Source organism: Rhinoderma darwinii, chromosome 5 (assembly GCF_050947455.1).
Source record: "Rhinoderma darwinii isolate aRhiDar2 chromosome 5, aRhiDar2.hap1, whole genome shotgun sequence".
Taxonomy (NCBI): Eukaryota; Metazoa; Chordata; class Amphibia; order Anura; family Rhinodermatidae; genus Rhinoderma; species Rhinoderma darwinii.
Genome location: NC_134691.1, coordinates 69874118 through 69898026, shown reverse-complemented (window position 1 = coordinate 69898026; position 23909 = coordinate 69874118). Strand labels below are relative to the sequence as shown.

At 44.0% G+C, this 23909-nt stretch overlaps 1 protein-coding gene across 1 annotated transcript; it reads right to left on the bottom strand.

Moving 5' to 3' along the window:
• Positions 1-306: 306 nt before the first annotated feature.
• SBSPON (somatomedin B and thrombospondin type 1 domain containing) lies at positions 307-23642 on the bottom strand. Its single transcript, XM_075828218.1, has 5 exons — positions 23110-23642; positions 11845-12039; positions 9423-9513; positions 2312-2488; positions 307-1290 (listed from the first exon to the last, which is right to left on the bottom strand). Exons 1-5 carry the CDS (start codon positions 23342-23344, stop codon positions 1173-1175), a joined length of 816 nt encoding a protein of 271 aa, XP_075684333.1. The 5' UTR covers positions 23345-23642; the 3' UTR covers positions 307-1172.
• Positions 23643-23909: the final 267 nt, after the last annotated feature.

Genomic DNA, 23909 nt, shown 5'->3' with positions numbered 1-23909 from the left:
ATGGTGACAGAAACTTTGCCAATGGTTTCCGTTTGTCACCGTTGTGAACGGGTTCCGTTGTTTTGGCGGAATCAATAGCGTCGTGCGCCAAACGAAATCTAAGCCAATTAAGAGTTGGTATAAGGAAGAAAATGTTTCTAGCGTGTCTAGCAAGATGCGCCAAAAAAAATTGCCGCATCTTCAGCCTGCCTGGTCAAACTTTATGCTTTCTAAATCTTAGACGGCTTAGTAAATGTGCCCCAATGTTTTCACATACTGACAGAAAACAGAAATCTGAAACACAAGGTACATTACAAAATTGGATAACTTTTTATTGTACATGGATTAAACTTTATATAAAGCTGTAAAATCCCTATAGGGAAATACATTTCTCTGCTCTACATAGTGCTATCTGCAGAGTATAGGTGTCATTTACCGGGGCGAGCAGAAGAGATGTCATGATAGCCGTCAACACCCATAAACATCGCCTGTATTCTACCGGGGGCAGCAGCTGCAGGAATTCTTGTTTCCCTGTGTTGCTCTCCCATGTTATTGAATTGTTCCTATTAATAAACAGCGCCATTCAAATAATAACGGACATATGGCAATTGATGATAATACAACTACATAATATACAAGTGAAAGTTTTTACTTAGAATGCTGGAATGTAATCAGAAATGCAATATATCATGTGTATAACACAAACAGGACTTCAAGTACAAAGGCAACAATAATCTGTAACAAATCCTCGTCAAACATCATGCGACATTATTACATAAATATTTTATTATAGCACTTTCTTTTTTTCCAACAGTTATTTTTTCTGAATTAAAGCAAAACTGAAAACGTTCTTCATAAAAGTTCTTTAGCTCAAAAATAATATCATAGTGGCAAATAGGCACCGCAAGTAAGAAATATAAAACTGATATGTTAATATGTCTATTTGGCATGTGAACAATAATTCTAGTTGACAAATAATTACCATAAAGAAACATGTATTATATCTGTGCGCTCTAAGAACAGTGGCCCCCAACTGTTATAGTGATAGGAGCACCGGCTTATAGCACCAGTTATGTAAGAAGCCAGTTATATCCCCCTTATAGGCTTTATTGTGGATTCATATATGTTAGTAATTTAACTATCACATTGTGTTTTTTCTTCCCTCTGATGGCACTAATAACTGTTACTTTACATCATGTAAAAATAAAGCTATGAACCATGGGACATGAGCAATTCTCAACCTCTCGAACTTTCTTCCAGGTTCCATGACACTTGCTATTTCCCACAGCTTGCCAGTGAAGAATTTGGTCCCTGAAAAACAAAAAAGACAATAAAAATAAATGATTAGTGGTGTATGCAGAATAACATCTCATAAGGAACTGGAATTTAAAGAAAGACATAACCACAAAACCATGTTGTCCAGTCTTAGGCCTTGTTTACACAGAGGATTTTTCCTGAGGAAAAAATGTGACATGGTTTTGGCAGAGATTCCGCTGCAGAAATCGGATTTTTGCCGCGGTTCAGCAGTTCACACACATATTAGCCCCATTTAATAATCGTTCCTCCCCAATGCTGTTTTCAGGTGGAATACGCTGTAAAAATCTGTCTTATATGCGTTTTTAGTGGCCTTTTTATTTTTAAACATTTTAAAAAGAAGCCTATGTGAAAATGCCAGTACAAATGCCCAAGGCCAGCTGCTGAGGACTGGTGTAGAGGGCAGAAACGAATGTAGAATCAATATAAAATCAATAGAAATCCGTAAAAAGGAGGTCCGTCCTGAGGGCTAGGATCTGGCTGCAGCAAGTCTGGCTCATTTGTTTCTAATGGAGTCATCCACTCAAAGCCTGTGAAGTACGATATTAAAAGGGTATTCTAGTTTTATGTAGAATTTTTTTTAAAACATACCTCGTTATAAAAAAAAAATGATTATAGTACAGGACCTTGCAATATAAACTATTTTCTAAATCATTGTGTAAGTGATGTATATGAATAATAGTGCTGGTATGTAGCTCAGGGGACATCAGTTATCTATTGGGATGTAATTTTACCACATAGAAACTTTAACAATAATAATTCGTTTATAATATTTTGACCTTATAACTAACTTTGCAAAGCTATGTTATAATGGTAGGTTTGGCTTCAGATATACATACATACATACATACATACATACATACATACAGATTTCATAATAGTTTACCCTATACTTCCAATCACCAGGCTCCAACTTTTTCTTCTGCTGCCCAACACAATTCTGACCTAGGATTATATATTCATTTGTTCTGTATTATTTTATACTACTGAGGCATATATGGAAATGAGTATTTCTCACCTGCTCGCATCACTGCCATCCCCATAGCAACGCTGGTTTCTGACATTCATTGCAGGGTGTTGGCAAGACACACACACAGTGTAGCCATCTCGGATATACAGCACCCAACGAGCATGTGGGCGATCCTCAGTCAAGCAGGCTTGGGAAAAGGATTCAATCTGGAACTCAACACAGTACCTGATGTAAACATTACAAAAAGGAATCTTCTTAAAAAAGCTGGACCTCAATAACATTTCAATAGTCAGTATAATCTAAACTGAAGACGACATTAAAAGGCTATTCCCATTTTAGAATGTTATGGTATAACACCGGGATATCGCATACGATCCTAACCAGTGGGGGTCTGACCTCCGGGATTCCCACTGACCCCGAAAACAAACGGAAAAAAGTCCCTTTGTTAATTCTTTGATGTGTCCATTATGCCGGCAACTGCAACACAGCTCTATTCAAGTGAATGCGGCTCTGTGATAGTTCCCTGCAAAGCAATGGCCGGGAGCACCACTGTGCATGGAAAATCAGCGAAGGAGAAGCAGCACTTAACTAGCGCTGCAGCTCCTTCATTCTGAGAACTGGTCCATGCTGCAGCAATTGGACCTCCACCGAACAGCAAGGGATGGCATATCATAGCAATATGCCATCACTTCCTATAGTGATATTAACCCCTTTAAATGATGACAGATCTGGTGCAAATGGTTTCCGTTTGTCACCATTGTGTAAGGGTTCTGTCGTTTTGACGGAATCAGTAACGTAGTCAATTGCTCTATTCGTTCCGTCAAAACGACGGAGGCCTTACCTATGGTTTCCGTTTGTTTCAGTTTGGATTCTGTTCATGGGTTTCCCTGACGGAAAGCTCAGACGGAACCCATGAACGGAGTCTCGACGCAGATGTGAACGAAGCCTAAGAAGTACTGAAACAGAAGAAGAGACCTCACGGGGTTACGCTACCAAATTTTTTTGAAATTCCAGGAGTCATTAGGATCAAATCCAAGAACTGTCTGATTAAACAGTTTTTCTTGGCTTGGTCCTACTGACTCCTGGAATCTCATGAATTTGGAGCGCAGCCCCTTATGGTCTTTTCTCCTGTTTTTAAATCCCCTGCATAGACAACTGATATCTTTCTGGCTAGCTGCAGACACCACTAGGGGGAGCTTAGGAGTTTAGGCGCTTATTGCTTTAATATTGAGTTCAAAGAGCAAACAGCATGCAGTAAGCCCCTAAACTCCCCCTAGTGGTGAATGGTGCATGTTCTCAACAAAGACCAACTGCAAAGATCCAGCATGTCTGATAAATTTCCCATCCTATAGAACACCATATGATCTCAAATAAACGTGCCCAAATTCATGATATCAATCTCTGTGAGCAATGAACATGTAAAGGATCTGCCAGGCACTGCGGGGTTAACTCCCAGAACTAATCAGTCAGCACCTGAGAATACATCCCTGAGACTGACTCCTGCTTCCACCATTCAGGCTGGCAGGCTTAGGAGTGGGAGAGCCTATCGTAACCTGGCCAGACTCAGCTAGCTCCCGCCCTCGGTCTATTTAAGCCTGCACTTCCTGTCCCTCGGTGCTTGTTATTGCTTTGGTTTCCTTCCTTGTGGTTCCTGGCCCAGCTACAGCTCCTGCTATTTTTGATCCTGCTCCATACCGACCCTGGCTTACCGACTACTCTTCTGCTTTTCGTTTTGTACCTCGCACACTCCTGGCTTGACTCGGCTCGTTCACCACTCTGGTTGCTCACGGTGTTGCCGTGGGCAACGGCCCCTTTTCCTTGCTTGTGTTCCTTGTATGTTTGTCGTGTTTGTCGTGCACTTACTGAGCGCAGGGACCGCCGCCCAGTTGTACCCCGTCGCCTAGGGCGGGTCGTTGCAAGTAGGCAGGGACAGAGTGGCGGGTAGATTAGGGCTCACTTGTCCGTCTCCCTACCCCCTGCCGTTACATAATAACAAGCCCATACCTAGTCTACCCCTGGTCCCTGACACCACTATGGATCCCCGTGAGACCCTGGCTCAGCAAATGCAGGGTCTCTCCCTACAGGTCCAGGCCCTGGCTCAGAGGGTCAACCAGCCTGATGCTACCCTGGTAGTTCCCCGCACCGCACCTCTTGAACCCCACCTCAAGTTGCCCGACCGGTTCTCAGGGGACCGGAGGACTTTTCTCTCCTTTCGGGAGAGTTGTAGGCTTTACTTTCGTTTAAAGCCTCATTCCTCAGGTTCTGAGAGCCAGCGGGTGGGTATAATTATGTCCCGGCTCCAGGAAGGGCCCCAAGAGTGGGCCTTCTCCTTGGCTCCTGACGCCCCTGAACTTTCCTCCGTTGATTGTTTCTTTTCTGCTCTCGGACTTATTTATGACGAGACTGACAGGACTGCCTTTGCCGAGAGTCAGCTGGTGACCTTAAGTCAGGGTAAGAGACCTGTTGAGGAGTATTGCTCTGACTTTCGGAAGTGGTGCGTAGCTTCTCGGTGGAATGACCCTGCCTTAAGGTGCCAGTTTAGGTTGGGTCTGTCGAATGCCCTGAAAGACCTGCTAGTTAGCTATCCCTCTTGTGACTCCCTAGACCAGGTTATGGCTTTAGCGATACGACTTGACCGACGTCTCAGGGAACGACAACGTGAACGTTTATGTGTTTTCTCCTCCGACTCCCCCATGATGCCTCCCGAAGCTCCGTTGCTTCGTTCCTCCCCGAAAGATTCAGAGATACCTATGCAACTCGGGGCCTCCGTGTCCCCCCAACAACGTAGAGAATTCCGCAGGAAGAATGGTCTCTGCTTCTACTGTGGGGACGACAAGCATCAAGTGAACAACTGTCCTAAGCGTAAGGTTGCAGCCAGAGAACTTCCGCGTCTAAGTGATCATCGGGGAGGTCACTTGGGCGCACAGGTATTTCCCGTAAATATGAAACGTACTAAGATCTTGCTTCCCTTTCAGGTCTCTTTTGGTGGTAGGTCTGCCACCGGCAGTGCTTTCGTGGATTCAGGGTCCTCTACTAATATCATGTCTGTGGAATTTGCTATGTCCCTTGCTATGCCTCTTATTGATTTGCCTAAACCTGTCCCGGTAGTGGGTATCGACGCCACTCCTCTTGCTAATGGTTATTTTACACAGCATACCCCTGTTTTTGAACTCCTTGTTGGCTCCATGCATTTGGAGCAATGCTCTGTACTGGTGATGCAGGGATTATCGTACGATTTGGTGCTAGGTCTTCCCTGGTTGCAGTTGCATAATCCTACGTTTGACTGGAATACTGGGGAGCTTACCAAATGGGGTAATGAATGTTGTACGTCATGTTTTTCTGTTAATTCTATTTCTCCCCCTGAGGAGGCGAATACGCTACCCGAGTTTGTTCAGGACTTCGCTGATGTTTTCTCTAGGGAGGCCTCCGAAGTGTTACCTCCTCATAGAGAATACGATTGCGCTATCGAATTGGTACCAGGAGCTAAGCTTCCTAAGGGTAGGATATTTAATCTTTCTTGTCCCGAACGTGAAGCTATGAGAGTGTATATCCAGGAATCCCTGGCCAAGGGTTACATTCGTCCCTCTTCTTCTCCGGTAGGTGCTGGCTTCTTCTTCGTGGGGAAGAAGGATGGTGGTCTTAGGCCATGCATTGACTACCGTAGCCTGAATAAGGTCACGGTAAGGAACCAGTATCCCCTTCCTTTGATTCCTGATCTCTTTAATCAGGTTCAGGGGGCCCAATGGTTTTCTAAATTGGATCTACGGGGGGCGTATAACCTTATTCGCATCAAAGAGGGGGATGAGTGGAAGACTGCGTTTAACACGCCCGAAGGCCATTTCGAATACCTCGTCATGCCCTTTGGGTTGTGTAATGCCCCTGCGGTCTTCCAGAATTTCATAAATGAGATTTTGAGAAATTACCTGGGGATTTTTCTGGTAGTGTACCTTGATGACATACTGGTGTTTTCCAAGGACTGGTCCTCCCACGTGGAGCATGTCAGGAAGGTGCTCCAGGTCCTTCGGGAAAATAAACTGTTTGCCAAAACCGAAAAATGTGTGTTTGGGGTACAGGAGATTCCATTTTTGGGTCAAATCCTCACTCCTCATGAATTCCGCATGGACCCCGCCAAGGTTCAGGCTGTGGCGGAATGGGTCCAACCTGCCTCCCTGAAGGCGTTACAGTGTTTTTTGGGGTTTGCTAATTATTACAGGAGATTTATTGCTAACTTCTCGGTCATCGCTAAGCCCCTTACGGACCTCACTCGCAAAGGTGCTGATCTCCTCCACTGGCCTCCTGAGGCTGTCCAGGCTTTTGAGGTCCTTAAGAAGTGCTTTGTCTCGGCCCCGGTGCTGGTTCAGCCCAACCAAATGGAGCCATTTATCGTGGAAGTTGACGCATCTGAGGTGGGAGTGGGGGCTGTCTTGTCCCAGGGTACCAGGTCCCTCACCCATCTCCGCCCCTGTGCCTACTTCTCCAGGAAGTTTTCGCCAACTGAAAGTAACTATGATATTGGCAACCGCGAACTCTTAGACATTAAATGGGCATTTGAAGAGTGGCGCCACTTCCTGGAGGGGGCTAGGCACCAGGTAACGGTCCTTACCGACCACAAGAATCTGGTGTTCCTAGAATCTGCCCGGAGGCTAAACCCGAGACAAGCTCGATGGGCGTTATTTTTTACCAGATTCAATTTTTTGGTTACCTATAGGGCTGGGTCTAAAAATATTAAGGCTGATGCACTGTCGCGTAGCTTCATGGCCAGCCCTCCTTCGGAGGAAGATCCTGCTTGTATTTTGCCTCCAGGTATAATCATTTCCTCGATCGATTCTGATTTAGTCTCTGAAATTGCTGCTGATCAAGGTGCAGCTCCCGGGAACCTTCCTGAGAACAAGCTGTTTGTTCCCCTGCAATTCCGGCTAAGGGTACTTAGGGAAAATCATGACTCCGCACTATCTGGCCATCCTGGCATCCTGGGTACCAAACACCTCATTACCAGAAATTATTGGTGGCCTGGGTTGCCTAAAGACGTTAAGGCCTACGTCGCCGCTTGTGAGGTTTGTGCTAGGTCCAAGACTCCCAGGTCCCAACCAGCGGGCTTACTGCGTTCGTTGCCCATTCCCCAGAGACCTTGGACACATATCTCCATGGATTTTATCACCGATTTGCCTCCATCCCAAGGCAAGTCGGTGGTGTGGGTGGTGGTGGACCGCTTCAGTAAGATGTGCCACTTTGTGCCCCTCAAGAAACTACCCAACGCCAAAACGTTGGCTACCTTGTTTGTCAAACACATCCTGCGTCTCCATGGGGTCCCTGTCAATATTGTTTCGGACAGAGGGGTACAATTTGTTTCATTGTTTTGGAGAGCCTTCTGTATGAAGTTGGGGATTGATCTGTCCTTCTCCTCTGCCTTCCATCCTGAAACCAATGGCCAAACGGAGAGGACTAATCAGTCTCTAGAACAATACTTAAGGTGTTTTGTCTCTGAATGTCAATTTGATTGGGTCTCTTTCATTCCCCTCGCCGAATTTTCCCTTAATAACCGGGTCAGTAACTCGTCTGGGGTCTCTCCTTTTTTTTGTAATTTTGGGTTTAATCCACGGTTCTCCTCCGCTTCACCTGGTAGTTCCAACAATCCTGAGGTAGAGGTCGTTCATCGGGAACTGTGCACAGTCTGGGCCCAGGTTCAGAAAAACCTAGAGGTGTCCCAGAGCGTACAAAAAACTCAGGCTGATAAAAAACGTTCTGCTAACCCCCTGTTTATGGTCGGGGATCTGGTGTGGTTGTCGTCTAGGAACTTGCGTCTCAAGGTTCCGTCCAAGAAGTTTGCTCCCCGGTTTATTGGGCCGTATAAGGTCATTGAGGTCCTCAATCCTGTCTCCTTCCGGCTGGAGTTACCCCCGTCTTTTCGGATACACAACGTGTTTCATGCCTCCCTCCTCAAACGCTGCTCCCCGTCCTTGGCTCCCTCGAGGAGACCTCCTGTTCCCATCCTCACCCCGGAGGGGGTGGAATTCGAGGTGGCCAGGATTGTGGACAGCAAGATGGTCCAAGGCTCCCTCCAGTACCTGGTCCATTGGAGAGGATACGGGCCCGAGGAGAGGACTTGGGTACCCGCCCGGGATGTTCACGCTGGGGTATTGGTCAGGAGGTTCCACCTGCGTTTCCCCAGTAAGCCAGGTCCACTTAGAAAGGGTCCGGTGGCCCCTCATAAAAGGGGGGGTACTGTAAAGGATCTGCCAGGCACTGCGGGGTTAACTCCCAGAACTAATCAGTCAGCACCTGAGAATACATCCCTGAGACTGACTCCTGCTTCCACCATTCAGGCTGGCAGGCTTAGGAGTGGGAGAGCCTATCGTAACCTGGCCAGACTCAGCTAGCTCCCGCCCTCGGTCTATTTAAGCCTGCACTTCCTGTCCCTCGGTGCTTGTTATTGCTTTGGTTTCCTTCCTTGTGGTTCCTGGCCCAGCTACAGCTCCTGCTATTTTTGATCCTGCTCCATACCGACCCTGGCTTACCGACTACTCTTCTGCTTTTCGTTTTGTACCTCGCACACTCCTGGCTTGACTCGGCTCGTTCACCACTCTGGTTGCTCACGGTGTTGCCGTGGGCAACGGCCCCTTTTCCTTGCTTGTGTTCCTTGTATGTTTGTCGTGTTTGTCGTGCACTTACTGAGCGCAGGGACCGCCGCCCAGTTGTACCCCGTCGCCTAGGGCGGGTCGTTGCAAGTAGGCAGGGACAGAGTGGCGGGTAGATTAGGGCTCACTTGTCCGTCTCCCTACCCCCTGCCGTTACAGAACATCTTATCATACTGACGGGTCAGCCATAATAAAGCACTTGGGGTCTGCATTAATAAATCATCGATTGTTAGTGAACAATTGCTTCAATAGATAAATGTGGTCACACATTCAGATGAAAATGACAATAGAAATATTTCTAGTATGAGTGGCTTGTGCCTTTTTATGTGGATGGTTCCAACCAAAGAGTTCATTTGTAGAAAGCAAACAATGGGATACATTAGACATATTGTTATGATATTGCCTGATATTTCTGCTGTGTCTTAATAGGATTAAATAGAGAATATATGACAATATTGTTTTTCACTTGTACGGAAAACATAAAGTGCAACACCCAATATATGAATCCGATTTTAATACTGTACCCAGAATTCTCTGTATGGGATGCCCAGTCTATTGGCACTGCACGCCTCTTTCTTTCTTTGCTATATTCAGAAGTAGTAATAAAGGCAGGGACTATGGAAGGAAACAATTAGAATTACCCAAAGAACAATGTTAGTGGAAAGATAGAGGAACTTAATGGCAAAACAAGTCTTCTCTCTATTCTCAGATACTAGTTAGGACCATCCACCTGATCTTACCGCAATCTAAGCACTGAACAGAATACGCAGCAAATTCTGTCCGAATAACTGCACAGCATTGCGGTGCAGTTCTTCAGGTGGAATTTCCGCCAGGGAATGCAGCGATAGGAAAAAAACGTTCATACTTACCCCGGCCGTAGTCATGGCGACGTGTCCCTCCGTTGACGTGCAGTCTGGCTTCCCAGGATGATGCAGCAGCTCATGTGACCACTGCAGCCTGTGATTGGATGCAGCAGTCACACGGGATGAACGTCATCCCAGGAGGCCGGCCTGGAAGAGGAACAGACGATAGCGTCGCTATGACAATGTCCGGGTGGTAAGTATAAGCTTTTTCTCAGTTGAGATTTGACTATTTGTGGCGGGTTTTACTTTCCCATTGAATTCCATGGGGAAAACCTGCAACAGAAAAGCAACAAAAACGCAGCATAAATTGAAATGCTGCAGATTTAAAATCCGCTCCACAGGTTAATTTATGAATGTTTTCACCCCGTTTTTTTTCTGTATCGTGGGCATGAGATTTTCTAAATCTCATACACTGTGGTACTACTGTAAATGCTGCGGACTTTCCACAGCATTTATGATCAGCCTTAAGGCCCTTTTACACAGGCCAATGATCGGGCATACGAGCGTTTATGTGAATGCTCGTTCCCGATCATTGCCCTGTAAAATCATCATTGTCAACAGCACATCTCGGTCAACTAACCCTAGAACAGGCAGCCTGGCATCTTGCTAGACACTTTTATCTTTCTTATACCAACTCTTGGTTGGGTTAGTTTTCGTTTGGCAAACTTTGGCGCCTTTTAATCTATCCTTCCTTGCAAAGTTACACACCCTATTCTAGACACTTTTTAAAAGTGTCTAGCAAGGTGAAAATATCTGTTCTTAATTTAGTCCAATATTAAATGCGCCAAAATACACCCACATTTGGCGCATTTTACAACACGTTCTAGACGCAGACACAATATTACATCTGCCAAAGAGAATGTAGAGGGAGCTTGTTGTAATCACTCTCTGCATGATCATTTAACTGCATAAAACAGCATGCAAGCCACTTATCCATGTGTAATAAGGAAATATATACAGTATATAAAGATTGGCAATTATAACTACTTACATTGGAATGAGTTATGAAATTGTGTATAATAAGGAATAATACATTGAGTAATAAATAGGTGATATTAGTGTATATATAGGTGATATTAATATGTATAGGTGATATTAATATATACTAGTCCTTCTCAATTAATTAGAATATCATCAAAAAGTTAATTTATTTCAGTAATTCAATTCAAAAAGTGAAACTCATATATTATATATGATCGTTACACAGTGAACTATTTCCAGCATTTTTTTAGTTTTAATGTTGATGATTATGGTAACAGTTAATGAAAACCCAAAATTTTGTGTCTCAGAAAATTAGAATATTATATAAGCCAAATTTCAAAAATGATTCTGGACTTGATATAACACCAAATGGACCAACACCAAAACAGCTCCAAAAATTAAAAACGCAGCAAAAATCGCGAGTAGATTAAAAAACATCTGAAAATCAGGAGCTGTTTTCCCTTGAAAACAGCTCCGTATTTTCAGACGTTTTTGACTCAGCGTGTGAACATACCATGAGGGTATCAAGCACAGTAGAGGGAAGTCGGCACCACTCTCAATCTTCACAGCATGGAACAGATAGGTCAGAAGAAGCGCAATCTCCAGCGCGAAACAGGCTGTAACCTACAACTAGCTGTCCTCCCTGTAATGCTTTTACCCTCGCCAAGGTGACACAATAAAGTTAAAAAGATTTGCAAATGGGTGAGTGCCGCATTTTCATTTCTCTCATTCATACCATGAGGGTATGTTCACACGCTAGACTAAAATCTTCTGAAAATCAATGGGCAGATCTTTGGAGGCATTCTGCTTCTGACTTTTCGGTCGTTTACAGCCTGAAAAACGGCCGAAAATAGGCCGTGTGAACATACCCTAACTGTTACCATAATCATCAACATTAAAACAAAAAAATGCTGGAAATTGATCACTCTGTGTGTAATGAATCTGTATAATATATGAGTTTGACTTTTTAAATTGAATTACTGAAATAAAGAAACTTTTTGATGATATTCTAATTCATTGAGAAGGACTAGTATATAGGTGATATTAGTATATATCATCATATAGCTTCCATAGGGTCAATAAAAGTATCCTTATATTTTACCATGCAAATGGCCACATTCAATGCCCTGGTTGGTGAAATATTCCAGACATCCAGCCTTCTCTTCTAAGTTTGTGCAGTGCTCTCCTCCGTTTTCAGGCTCCTGTAACACTTGGCGTTTGCGCACTCTATATGTTGGGCTGCACTGGATTGCGCAGCCACTCCAATTGCTCCAGTCACTAACAACACATGCACGGGCTAGAGGAACAAGCATATTTGTGAAGTTAGAGAAGTTATTTTATTATGTGCTCCTTACCTGATGTGTGCTCCTTATTTGCTGCTACAGTATAGTTTCTACATTGTAACAGCTAGAGACTACTGACTCCTTGAAAAATACATTTCCATGCCAGAACATATTTCTCATACTCCATTTCTCTTTCCCATGCTAGAGACATCCATCTAATCTAGGGTAGAGAGTCAATAGAGAGGCTACATCCCTGGGCGATTAGGTGCTGTATTGTATTACATTGTCACCGATTTATTTAAATGGCCACTGTCTGCTCTAACAATACATTTCTGCTGCAGTATTGCTGAACGGGAAATGTGGACCTGCCCAAAGTGATTTCACCTGTAAAAACAATGTGGCCAAAAACCACACCATTAGGGGGGATTCACACGAACGTGTATTGGATCCGTGCGGGCCGCGTGGTTTTCACGCGCCACGCACAGACCAATACAAGTCTATGGGGCAGTACAGACAGTCCGTGCTTTTTGCGCAGCGTTTGTCAGCTGCGCAAAAAGCGCGACATGCTCAATATCTTCGCGTATTTCGCGCATCACGCACCCATTGAAGTCAATGGGTGCGTGAAAACCACGCAGGTCGCACGGAAGCACTTCCGTGCGAACCGACTGAAACAGCGCACCAGCTGTCAAAAGGATGAATGTAAACAGAAAAGCACCACGTGCTTTTCTGTTTCAAAACATCCAAACGGAGTGTCTTTGAGATGAGCGAACCCGGACAACCGAACCGAACTTCACCGGGTTCGGCCGAACCCTGCAAAAAAATTTCCGGTACGCGACGTCAGGAGATAGTCACTGTCCAGGGTGCTGAAAGAGTTAAACTGTTTCAGCACCATGGACAGTGACTTCCGATCCCAATATACAAAAAAAAACGAAGTTCTGACTTACCGATAACTCCCGGCTTCTTCCTCCAGTCTGACCTCCCGGGATGACAATTCAGTCCAAGTGACAGCTCCAGCCAATCACAGGCCAAGCACAGGCTGCAGCGGTCACATGGACTGCCGCGTCATCCAGGGAGGTGGGGCCCGATGTCAAGAGAGGTGCGTCACCAAGGCAACGGCCGGGAGGGAAGTTCTCGGTAAGTACGAACTTTTTCTTTTTTTTAACAGGTTTCTCGATATTGTGTTCGGCATTCACTGTCGAGGGTGCTGATAGAGTTACTGCCGATCAGTTAGCTCTTTCAGCACCTTGGACAGTGACGGCCGTCGACTAGCCTCATCTCTATGATGGCGGCTGCGCGAAAATCACGCAGCCGCGCATCATACATGGATGACACACGCAGCTGTCAAGTGGTTTCTGCGCGCGCAAAACGCAGCGTTGTTTGCGCGCGCAAAAACGCAACGTTCGTCTGAATCTGCCCTTAGGCCGGGTACACCCTTGTAGCATAAATGCTGCGGCATTTCTGCAACGGAATTCTGTGCGGAAATTCCGCAGCATTTACAGTAGCAGCAATGTGGATGTGATTTAAAAAACACAGCGGAAATGTTAATAAAATGACTCGCGGTGCAGAATTTATATCAGCAGCATGTCAATTTATGCTGAGTTTTCTTTGCTTTTCTATTGTGGGTTTTCCCCATTGAATTCAATGGGGATGCAAAACCTGCTACAGAAAGACAGTGTTGCGACTTTTGCTGCAGATTTTCAGTGATTACACAGTAAAAATCGCAACTCAGGAAGAAGAAAAAAATCATACTCCGAACTCTCCTTCTTCCTGTAGTCCGGCCGCCTGGGATGGTGTTGCATCCCATGTGACCGCTGTAGTCAATCACAGGCTGCAGCGTCACTTGGCCTGCAATGTCATGCAGGGAGGCCAGACTACACGCAGAGAAGGGGGAGGGGGTAAGTATGAACAGCTTTTTTTTTCCACAGCACTGATTTCAGCAATGGAATTTCCGTTAGAAAAACCGCACCACAATGTGGTGAGGTTTTTCGGACAGAAGTTGCTGCATGTTCCAGGTCGAATACGCTGTGCAGTTTTTATACAGAGTATCCGACCTGTGGGAACCCAGTCTTAGGGTGTATTCACACGGTGCGGTTTTGCCGCGTTTTCTGCCATGCAGTCGAAAAATGCAACGAAAAACGCATCTGTGCAGTTTTTTGCCCGGAATGTCCGCTGTGGAAAACTGCAACACTTAGCCGGCCTGCTAGCAGGCTGGCCTCCTGGGATGATGTTTCATCCCATGTGACCGCTACAGCTAATCACAGGCTGCAGCGGTCTCCTGGGAGGAAACGTCATCCCAGGAGCCTGGCTTGCTAGCAGGCCGGCTAAGTGTTTCAGTTTTCCGCAGCGGACATTCCGGGAGAAAAACTGCACCACAGCTTGGTGCGGTTTTTGGCCCGGAATTCCCTGTGGCGCACAGGTCGGACCCCCTACGTGCTTTTACGCAGCGCATCTACCCCGTGTGAACTCAGCCTCACTCCTGATGTTATAGAAGTTCTATAGGGAAGCTTATGGAAAAAAAATACCAGAAAAACTGCCACACCTAAAGCATGCTGCCTTTTCGAGAAAGAAAATCCCCACTGAAATGCTACAAAAACAGGACATACCAAAATGTATGTAGGCTTTACAATATTTTACTATAGACTTTAAAGTAACATCTGGGTGCAGCATTTTTAGGGCAAAAAATGCCACTGAAAATACAAGTAAACGATGTGTGTAAGAATCCAGCCTAAATTTATAAATTGAGTATTTGTTGCAGAATTTCAGTTGCAAAATCCTCACCGAATCTCCACAGCAAAGTACAATGTAAGTGAATAGAGTTCCAACAAACCTCATTCACTTAGGGTATGTTCACACGCAGTGTTTTCAGGCGTATTTTGGGGCGTTTACGCCTCGAAAAACGCCTGAATATAAACGGAAGCTAAACACCTACAAACATCTGCCCATTGAAATCAATGGGAAAAACAGCATGTAGTTCATACGGGGCATCTTTTTACGCTTCTCTTTAAAAAAAACGGAGCGTAAAAAGACACTCAGTAAAAAGAAGTAGCAGGTCACTTCTTGAGGCATTTTTTGGAGCTGATTTTCCATTGAACACTATGAAAAACGCCTCAAAAAACGCCTGAAAAGAAGCTCCAAATTTCATTTTCAGTTTCAAAAACGCCTGAAAATCAGAGGCTGTTTTCTCTGAAATCAGCTCCGTATTTTCAGACGTTTTTTGTTAAGCATGTGAACATACTCTCAGGCTCAAATCACACATACAGTTTTCGCGGAAGTTTTTGGAGCCAAACACAGGAGTGGATCTAAAAAAGAGGAGACAAAGAAGTCTTTTCTTTATACTTTTCCATCCTTTTGGACTTACTTCTGGCTTTGGCTAAACAAAAAAAACTCAGCCAAAAACTGCATTAAAACTGTGTGTGTGTGATCCTGTTCCAATAATGTTTCTTCTTTTTGGATTCACTCTTGGCTTTGGCACAAAACACTGCATGAAAAACTATCTTAGGGCACATTCAGACGTGGCGGAATTGCTGTGGAATTCCGCTGTGGCAGTCCGCAGTGGTGTTCTCCAGCGGCCGTTTTTTTCATTTTGTTCAGACGGTGCAGAAAATTACTTTGCAGAAATTAGGCTGCGGTGCAGAATTTTCCCTCCGCAGCATGCACTTTCCATTGCGGAGAAGAAGCGGAATTTCACGGTGGATTTCAGCCTTTGCAATGCAAAAACTGAAATCTGTGGCAAGTCCGCTGTGATATCTGCAACGTCTGAATTACCTGTCAAATATGCAAATGTTGGTGCAGATTCGTTGCGTAATTGCCCCAAATCTGCACTAACATTTGCAGCGGAAATATTCCGCCACGTCTGAACGTGCCCTAAAAGCATAAAGCCAGGATCACACACACCGTTTTGATGCAGTTTTTCGTGCAGTTTATGGCTCCGTTTTTTTTAACCAAACAGAAGTGGACACAAAAGAAAGGAGACCTATCAGTTTATTCTTTATACCTTTCCTTCCTTTTGTATCTAAAAACAGACAAAAACTGCATGTGTAATCCTAGCCTAAAAATGTTTTCAGATCTACAGCACCCCCCCCCCCCCCCACCCCCCATCTGTTGTGGAAATGCCGCAGATTTTATTGATTGCAATTCAGTCAGTGAAATCCCCAGTTATCATCGCAGGAAAATCTGCATGTAATATATGCAGATTTCGGAGCAGATTTTTGTGGGGATTCTTGGGTCGGTTTAACAGCGCAATTACACTGTGTATGAACTCTGTCTAAGGCCGGATTTACACGAGCGTGTGCGTTTTGCGCGCGCAAAAAACGCTGCGTTTTGCGCGCGCAAAAGGCACTTGGCAGCTCCGTGTGTCATCCGTGTATGATGCGCGGCTGCGTGATTTTCGCGCAGCCGCCATCATAGAGATGAGGCTAGTCGACGCCCGTCACTGTCCAAGGTGCTGAAAGAGCTAACTGATCGGCAGTAACTCTTTCAGCACCCTCGACAGTGAATGCCGAACACAATATACACCAACCTGTGAATAAAAAAAGACTTTCATACTTACCAAGAACTTCCTGCTTCCCCCAGTCCGGGCTCCCGGCCGTTGCCTTGGTGACGCGTCCCTCTCTTGTCATCCGGCCCCACCTCCCAGGATGACGCCGCAGTCCATGAGACCGCTGCAGCCTGTGATTGGCTGCAGCCTGTGCTTGGCCTGTGATTGGCTGCAGCTGTCACTTGGACTGAACTGTCATCCCGGGAGGTCGGACCGGAGTTATCGGTAAGTCAGAACGTCTTTTTTTTTACAGGTTCATGGATTTTCGGAGCGGAAGTCACTGTCCATGGTGCTGAACCAGTTTAACGCTTTCAGCACCGTGGACAGTGACTGTCTCCTGACGTCGCGTACCCGAACATTTTTTACCGGTTTCGGTCAAAACGAGTTTGGCCGAACCCGGTTAAGTTCGGTGCGCTCATCTCGAATTTGACACTCCGTTTGGATGTTTGTAAACAGAAAAGCACGTGGTGCTTTTCTGTTTACATTCAGGAGTTTGACAGCTCTTGCGCGAATCACGCAGTTCGCACGGAAGTGCTTCCGTGCGGCATGCGTGGTTTTCACGCACCCATTGACTTCAATGGGTGCGTGAGTGCGCGAAAAACGCACGATTATAGAACATGTCGTGAGTTTTTTTCTGCGCACACGCGCTGAGCGCAATTCACGCATCGTCTAAACTGCCCCATTGACTAATATAGGTGCGTACGACATGCGTGCAAAGCACGCGCGTCGCACGCGCGTATATTACGTTCGTGTAAATGAGGCCTAAGGCTGGATTCCTACATAAGTGTAATACAGGCATATATTTGCAACCGTATTACGGCTGCATGAGGTGTGGAGAGACGTAGGGACCATGTAGGGTGGTACAGTTGCCGAGCCAACGGTTCAATGCCCAAAAAGTATAGTGCATGAGTCCAATTAATTAGAAGTGCCTAAACAACGGTACTGAGTACATCTCTCCATGTCAGATCAGATGGAAACTGAATTTTAGAGATGCTTTAAGGGTATGTACACACGTTGCATTTTTGCCACATTTATTGGCTTTTTTTTCCCGTAAAAATTACAGGGAAATATGGTGACAGATTCTCTTTTATCACTTTTTTTTAATAACTGGAGCTTCATTTTAATTTCAGATATATAGTTTACTTAAGTTTTAAAAAATGGATGTAAATTCTAGTGAAAGAACATTGAGAGAACAGAGATTATGGCCAAAACACAGACCCAATAAGAACCACAATAAAGACCTAAATATGGACAAACTAATTGGTATTTCCTGTCCCTACATTTATATACAATTGAACCTCATAAAATAGGGTTACACACCATTTGTTGTGTGCATTGCTGTCCTTGATCATTTTTAGGATGTACTTTGCCAGCAAGTAGTTGTGTTGCTGGCATCTTCTTATCCGCCACCGCCTTATTTTGACTGCTTTGCAATTTGTGGATTTAGAATAGAGCAAATTGTTCTCATCTCATCAGGCTGAAATTCTTACAACAGCTTCCAAAGAAACTTTATCTAATCCTTTGCCAAGATTTTTCTGTTTGTTATTTTCCAGCACTGTCAAAACCAAACAGTAGCCAGTTGTGTTATTTTGTACCATTGTAATATGGTAGGTGTACAGAGAGTCCTACACTTCCTACATAGACTACCATGTCACACTTCTTTACCATAGTGATAATACTTTAATCAAAGTGAAATCGATATTGGTTTATTAGAGAAATATATCAACACTGTTGCATAACAGTTTTAAATATGTTAAAGGGTTTTTCAGTACTTTGATATTGATGACCTAAAGTAGCCTTAGGATAGGTCATCAATATTAGACCATTGGGGGTCCGAATCCCGGCACCCCCACCGATCAGCTAGTTGAGGAGCACTGCGGCCTCTTCATTGTTTACCAGGCACACCTATTGTACATTTTGTAGTGGCTGTGCCTGGTACTGCATCTCAATACCATTCACTTGAATGTGACTGAGCTGCAAGGAACTGCAACACCAGCCATAGTAAGTCATGGCAGCAAGATGGCTGGCTTTCTGGAATCACAAAGATGTGAAAGGCCTTGTCCCGATCTGTCTGGTAGCCAGCTATGAGGAAAGATGTGAAGAGATTTCATGAGGAATATGATATTTGTGCCCGCAATAAGATACACAGGTCCCTAGCCTTTGATCAGTCAAGACCATCACCCATCCCCAGGAGACCATGGACTCACATATCCACTGACTTCATTGTCGAGTTCCCCATCTTAGGGGGGCTGCATACTATATGGGTAGTAGTGGCACATTTCATTCCTTTGCCTGGCTTACCCTCTGCTGATATACTATCTACTCTTTTAGTCCAGCAAGTTGTTCGGTACAATGATACACCAGGAAACATTGTGTCAGACAGGGGCTCCCAATGTGTAGCCAGGTTTTGGAGGACATTTTTTGCTAATTAAAAGTATTCAGAGAGTATGAGCAAACATTGTACCAGACCTTAGAGAAATATCTCCTGTATTATGTCCCAGAATCTATATTGTTTCCAGGTTCTCCCGTGGGCAGAGTTTGCATATAACAATTTGTGTCTTGCATCCAATAATGTCTCTTTTTCTGTAATTACGATTTTCCTCCTAAAGCATCCTCATATACAGGTTGCATGGGTTCTGGAGTTCCTTTGGTCAGACAGAGGGTCAGGATTCAGAAGTCAGTTTGGAGTAAGATTTCCCGGACTGTATGTACCGTTTTTTTGGTCAATTTGAGATACTGAGGAAGATAAATCCAGTCTCTCTTGTACGACTTGCCCCCAAGTATGAGAAATTCCAGAATCTTTCAATGTTCCCTTTTTAAGGCTGTGCTTTCTTTTCGGAAGTCTGTTCGTAGAACCCCACATGTTCTTGTCCATGGTCAGCCAGAGAATATGGTAGAGAACTTCCTTGACTCTAAGTAGTGTGGCAGGCAGCTCAATTATCTTGTAGAATGGTAGGGTCAGGGTCCAGAGGAGAGGTCCTAGGTACCAGCTAGAAACAACCATGCTGTCAAATTGATCAGAGCTTTTCATGCTGCTAGTCCAAGTAAACCCAGTGTTAAGGGCTGCCTGACAGGGTGACACTGTTTTGAGCAGCAGGTCTGTTCCTGCATGCTCATCTTCTCCTAGCTATTAATCAGCAGCTGAGGCAGATGCTAAGGCAACTACTGCACAGCTGATTCATCAGTTCAGATGACCACACTGATGTTAGCCACTGAGGCGGAGAGAGTGACCTGTTTGGTCTGCCTCGTCTTAAAAATCCCTGGCCTCAGAATAATGGTGTCAATGATAGAGTATGCTATGTGTGTTTGCTTGTGCTTCTCTGTGCAAGATCGTGTGTTACCAACCTAGACTTGTGTTTTTCCAAATCTGTCTTGCATTTCCTCAGTCCTTGTTTGCTTCAGTGTTTGGTCTCTTTTAGATGTTCAGTTGTATCCTGTCTCAATTGTTCTTTGTTCTGCTTGTCTTGTTTCACTGGGTTTTGGATCTGTTTAGTTTTGTTTTCATTGCCTCTGATTCCTATTGTTTTATTGGTATTGTGTTAAGGACAGTGTCTACAGATTAGGGACTCCTATTTAGGACAGTGTTTTGGACATTTAGGGTTATTGGTGTCTGGTGTTAGACTCAGTGCTTAGGGGCAGATCCAGGGATAGATATAGTGCTAGCGAGAGTTAAGGTTAGCGTGTTACCATCACCCATCGTCCATTTGTTCCCATCATCTGCCTGGGATAATCATCTTGTTACCATCCGTCTTTAATCGGTGAGTTCCTGTTTCTTGTTTTCCTGTTGCCTGCTAGTATTGTGACACATGATCCAGTTTTACCTTTCCTTCAACAGTTCGGTTGGCCCACAAGTCGACCCTACTGTAAGTCCAGGGAATAACTGAGTACCAGGAGACACGGTTAGTCCACAGTAAAGGGGATCGCAATGGGTAAAGCCTTGTTTTGCTTTTCTGTGGCCAGCTGGCATCGTTACAGAACCGTATATAGAAAAAACATAACCTGTCATTTGACACAAATTACAACACTAGGGGTCTCATATTAAAATTGTCCTTCAGGGTTTTGGAGGCAGATTTTGAAATGCAATGACACGTTTTTTGAGGCTTTTTTTTTACTTTTTTTCTTGTTTTCTTTAATTGAGCAAGTGCAAAAAAACTTAACTTTGTAAATACTTTGCTTTATTGGTTCAAAATTTAGCTGATTTTGTTTGGACCAGACATCGGTTTAGTCATCATTGTAAGGCTTCGTTCACATCTGCGCTAGGGTCCCGTTCCGTCTGAGCTTTCTGTCAAAACGGGACCCTGACACACAAACGGAAACAAAAGGTTTCCGTTTCCATCGCCATTGATTTCAATGGTGACGGATCCGGTGCCAATGGTTTCCATTTGTCTTAGTTGTCCAAGGGTTCCGTCGTTTTGACTAAATCAATAGCGTAGTCAACTGTGCTCAACACCACAACTGTATAACTGTCACACGAGCGTGTGCATTTTGCGTGCGCAAAAAACGCTGTGTTTTGTGCGCGTTGCAGTTCCGTGTGTCATCAGTGTTTGCTGCGTGATTTTCACGCATATGCCATCCTTATGACACGCGGTTTTGATGTTTAGAAAAAGAAATTAAGGAAGTGCTTTTATTTTTTCCTTCATTTCTTTATCTAGTGTTGCGCGAATGACGTGCGACACACGGAAGTGCTTCCATGTGCCGTGCACGATTTTGACGCACCCATTGACTTCAATGGGTGCGTGATGCGCGAAAAAAGGCCAAGTATAGGATATGTTGTGAGTTTTACGCAGCGGACATACGCTACGTGAAAATCACGGACTGTCTGAATGGCCCCATTGACTAACATAGGTCTGTGCTACGCGCGTGAAAATCACGGACGTTAAATACGCTCGTTCAAATAAGGCCTTAATGAAACATCATGTACTTAAACATAAAGCAATAATGAAAACAAAACTTATAAAAGTAACATCCCTTTCTGTGAAATATCGTAAAATCTTGTCCAAGAGTGAAATTTTCCTTTAGTAAAGTAGGGCTTGATAGAACAAGCTCCTGTGGTTCTCATTACAAATGCTGTCAAATCTTGGTCCTTGAGAACTAATCGTGAGACGTAACCTGAGGTGAGAACACTATCTGTGCAGAGTGTAGAGGTAACAGTTGCCTCTGGTTTTATTCATACATTTGGCTCCATGTGGCTAAAAGGACAAGATATGTGCACAGGGATTAATATATGTAACTCATACATAAAGCAACCTATACAGAAGTGGCCATATAATCGGAGATCAACTCTGGAGAACCCATAGTATTGACCCATACTTGAAAGAAATCTGACAGACACCTGTCATATTGTACGTGTATTTCACCTCCATCTTATCAACGGTTTAGATTACAGTATTATTATTATTATTATGTATATTTTAAAAATATATATATTTTTTTTATATTGCTTTCTTTGCTTGTAATGACTTTACACAGCTCTGTTCATTCACCCTTTATTTTCCTTATTATGGTCAGAAGGAAAGAAAAAATAATGGAATTAAAGAATAGGATAAATTAGTCATTTCCTAAAGAACCAGAGCCAAGATTTATCCACCCAGATGAGGATATTAAAAGGAATTTCTGAATTGTTCCTTGTCTTCCTGAATTGATTTTGATATAATGACAGCCTGGAGAATACACATTTAAGGAACGTCTATAAATGCAAGATCTATGCAGAGTTTACCCAGGTTTGGGGGGGGGGGGGGAATAAAACTAATGTTGAACTACAAGTCGTGGTATTCACGTGTCTAATCATAATCCAACAACTGCAAAGCAACAGGTCGCAAGACTTTTATACTTCTTACTAAGGTCAGTATGAAGTCAACATTCAAGATTTGTAGAGAATCGGGCTGATTCACCTTCTGATTCATCTAAGTGCTTTTAAAGTTTTTCTCATATTATATATATATATATATATATATATATATACACATATATATATATACACATAGCAAACAAGATCGCTTGATAAAGATCCTATTGTAGGATTGAAACGTTGCTGTTGTTTTGGATTGAATAAACCACCACTTTTTTCATGTTGGAGTGCTGCAAATTTTCTTCTTCTATATATACACATATATATGTGTGCATATATATACTGTATATATATGTGTGTGTGTATATATATATGGTAGAACTGACATTGGCAGATAATCTCTCGAAAAATCACTAAAAAAATTCCCACACCTTAGTGTTTGCAACACGTGCAGATTCGGCGTATAAAAAATATCGGCAGGAAAAATATCTCGACCTATATGCCGAACGTATGGTCCCGATGTATGCAAATGTATGTTACACAATTGTATGCGTCACGCATTAACTTGTATTGTAAAAAAAAGTGTATACCATGCGAGATCTACTACTTAAAATAGTGGGAAAAAACTATTCTGATGCATAATGCCCCGACGTATACTCTTTTGGTAAACGTCAGAACCATTATACTCTATGGGCACGTTTACCTTATACAATGGTAGCGTTTCCCGACTTGGGCAGGGAAAAATTGATATTTCCTTACCTGGACATGCCTGTGTGTAGTCATGACAGCAGTCTTTGGTTGATGTGCACACTTGGTCACAGAAGCAGGTCCCATATTCCCTGTCCATTCTCCAGCCCTTGCTGACACATGTCAAATCTCTGCCTTTGCAGCACTTTCCAGCCTCCACACACCCACCCTCGGCCATACCACTGAGTCCCATCAAGCCCATCAAACACATCCAGATGCAGTATCTTCTCCTGTTGTTCTGATCCATTACTCCGCCACAATGAATTCAGCAGATAAAGGATTGTCAGTTCTGATTTAGATGATGGACTGCGATGACATAATGTCTGCACGTCTCTTGGAAAGATGCTTTACTTGTCATGCACACTTTGTGAAGTGTCGCTGGTTAAATAACTTTGGATATATCCGTCTGGTGATGTGATGGACTTTCCGAATCATCCAAACATCGATGTACAAGGTGTACAGGAGAGGGGATTATGATCTCCACAACACTGCCAGCAGGTGAAGTGTCCCTAGACAGTGACAGCCAACAGTGAGCAGTTGAATAAAGAGCTGCGTCCCTCCCAGACTTCTCACTGGGTGGAATGTGAGTTTCGCCTCCCTCCCAGTACAGAGTGGAGGATGTTGTGTGTACAACTATGCAGTGAGCAATGGTAAACTATCTATATAGAACACAGATGCTCTTGTTCCACTGATTCATTCAGATACCTGTTCTATATGCAATAACCTATTGGGATCAATAAATAGGAAACTTTTGTTCCATAGTCCTTTCGTGTCGTGCACAGATTTTGATGAAGAAAGCTTTTATTATATTA

Bases quoted from the DNA above. Each gene is read 5' to 3' on its own strand.
- SBSPON (XM_075828218.1), bottom strand. From the start codon at position 23,344: ATGGATCAGAACAACAGGAGAAGATACTGCATCTGGATGTGTTTGATG. The intron at 2,489-9,422 runs GTACAGTATTAA...TGTTTACATCAG, and splicing joins TCCCATACAGAGAATTCTGG to GTACTGTGTTGAGTTCCAGA. The intron at 1,291-2,311 runs GTGAGAAATACT...TTTGTTTTTCAG, and splicing joins GATGGCAGTGATGCGAGCAG to GGACCAAATTCTTCACTGGC.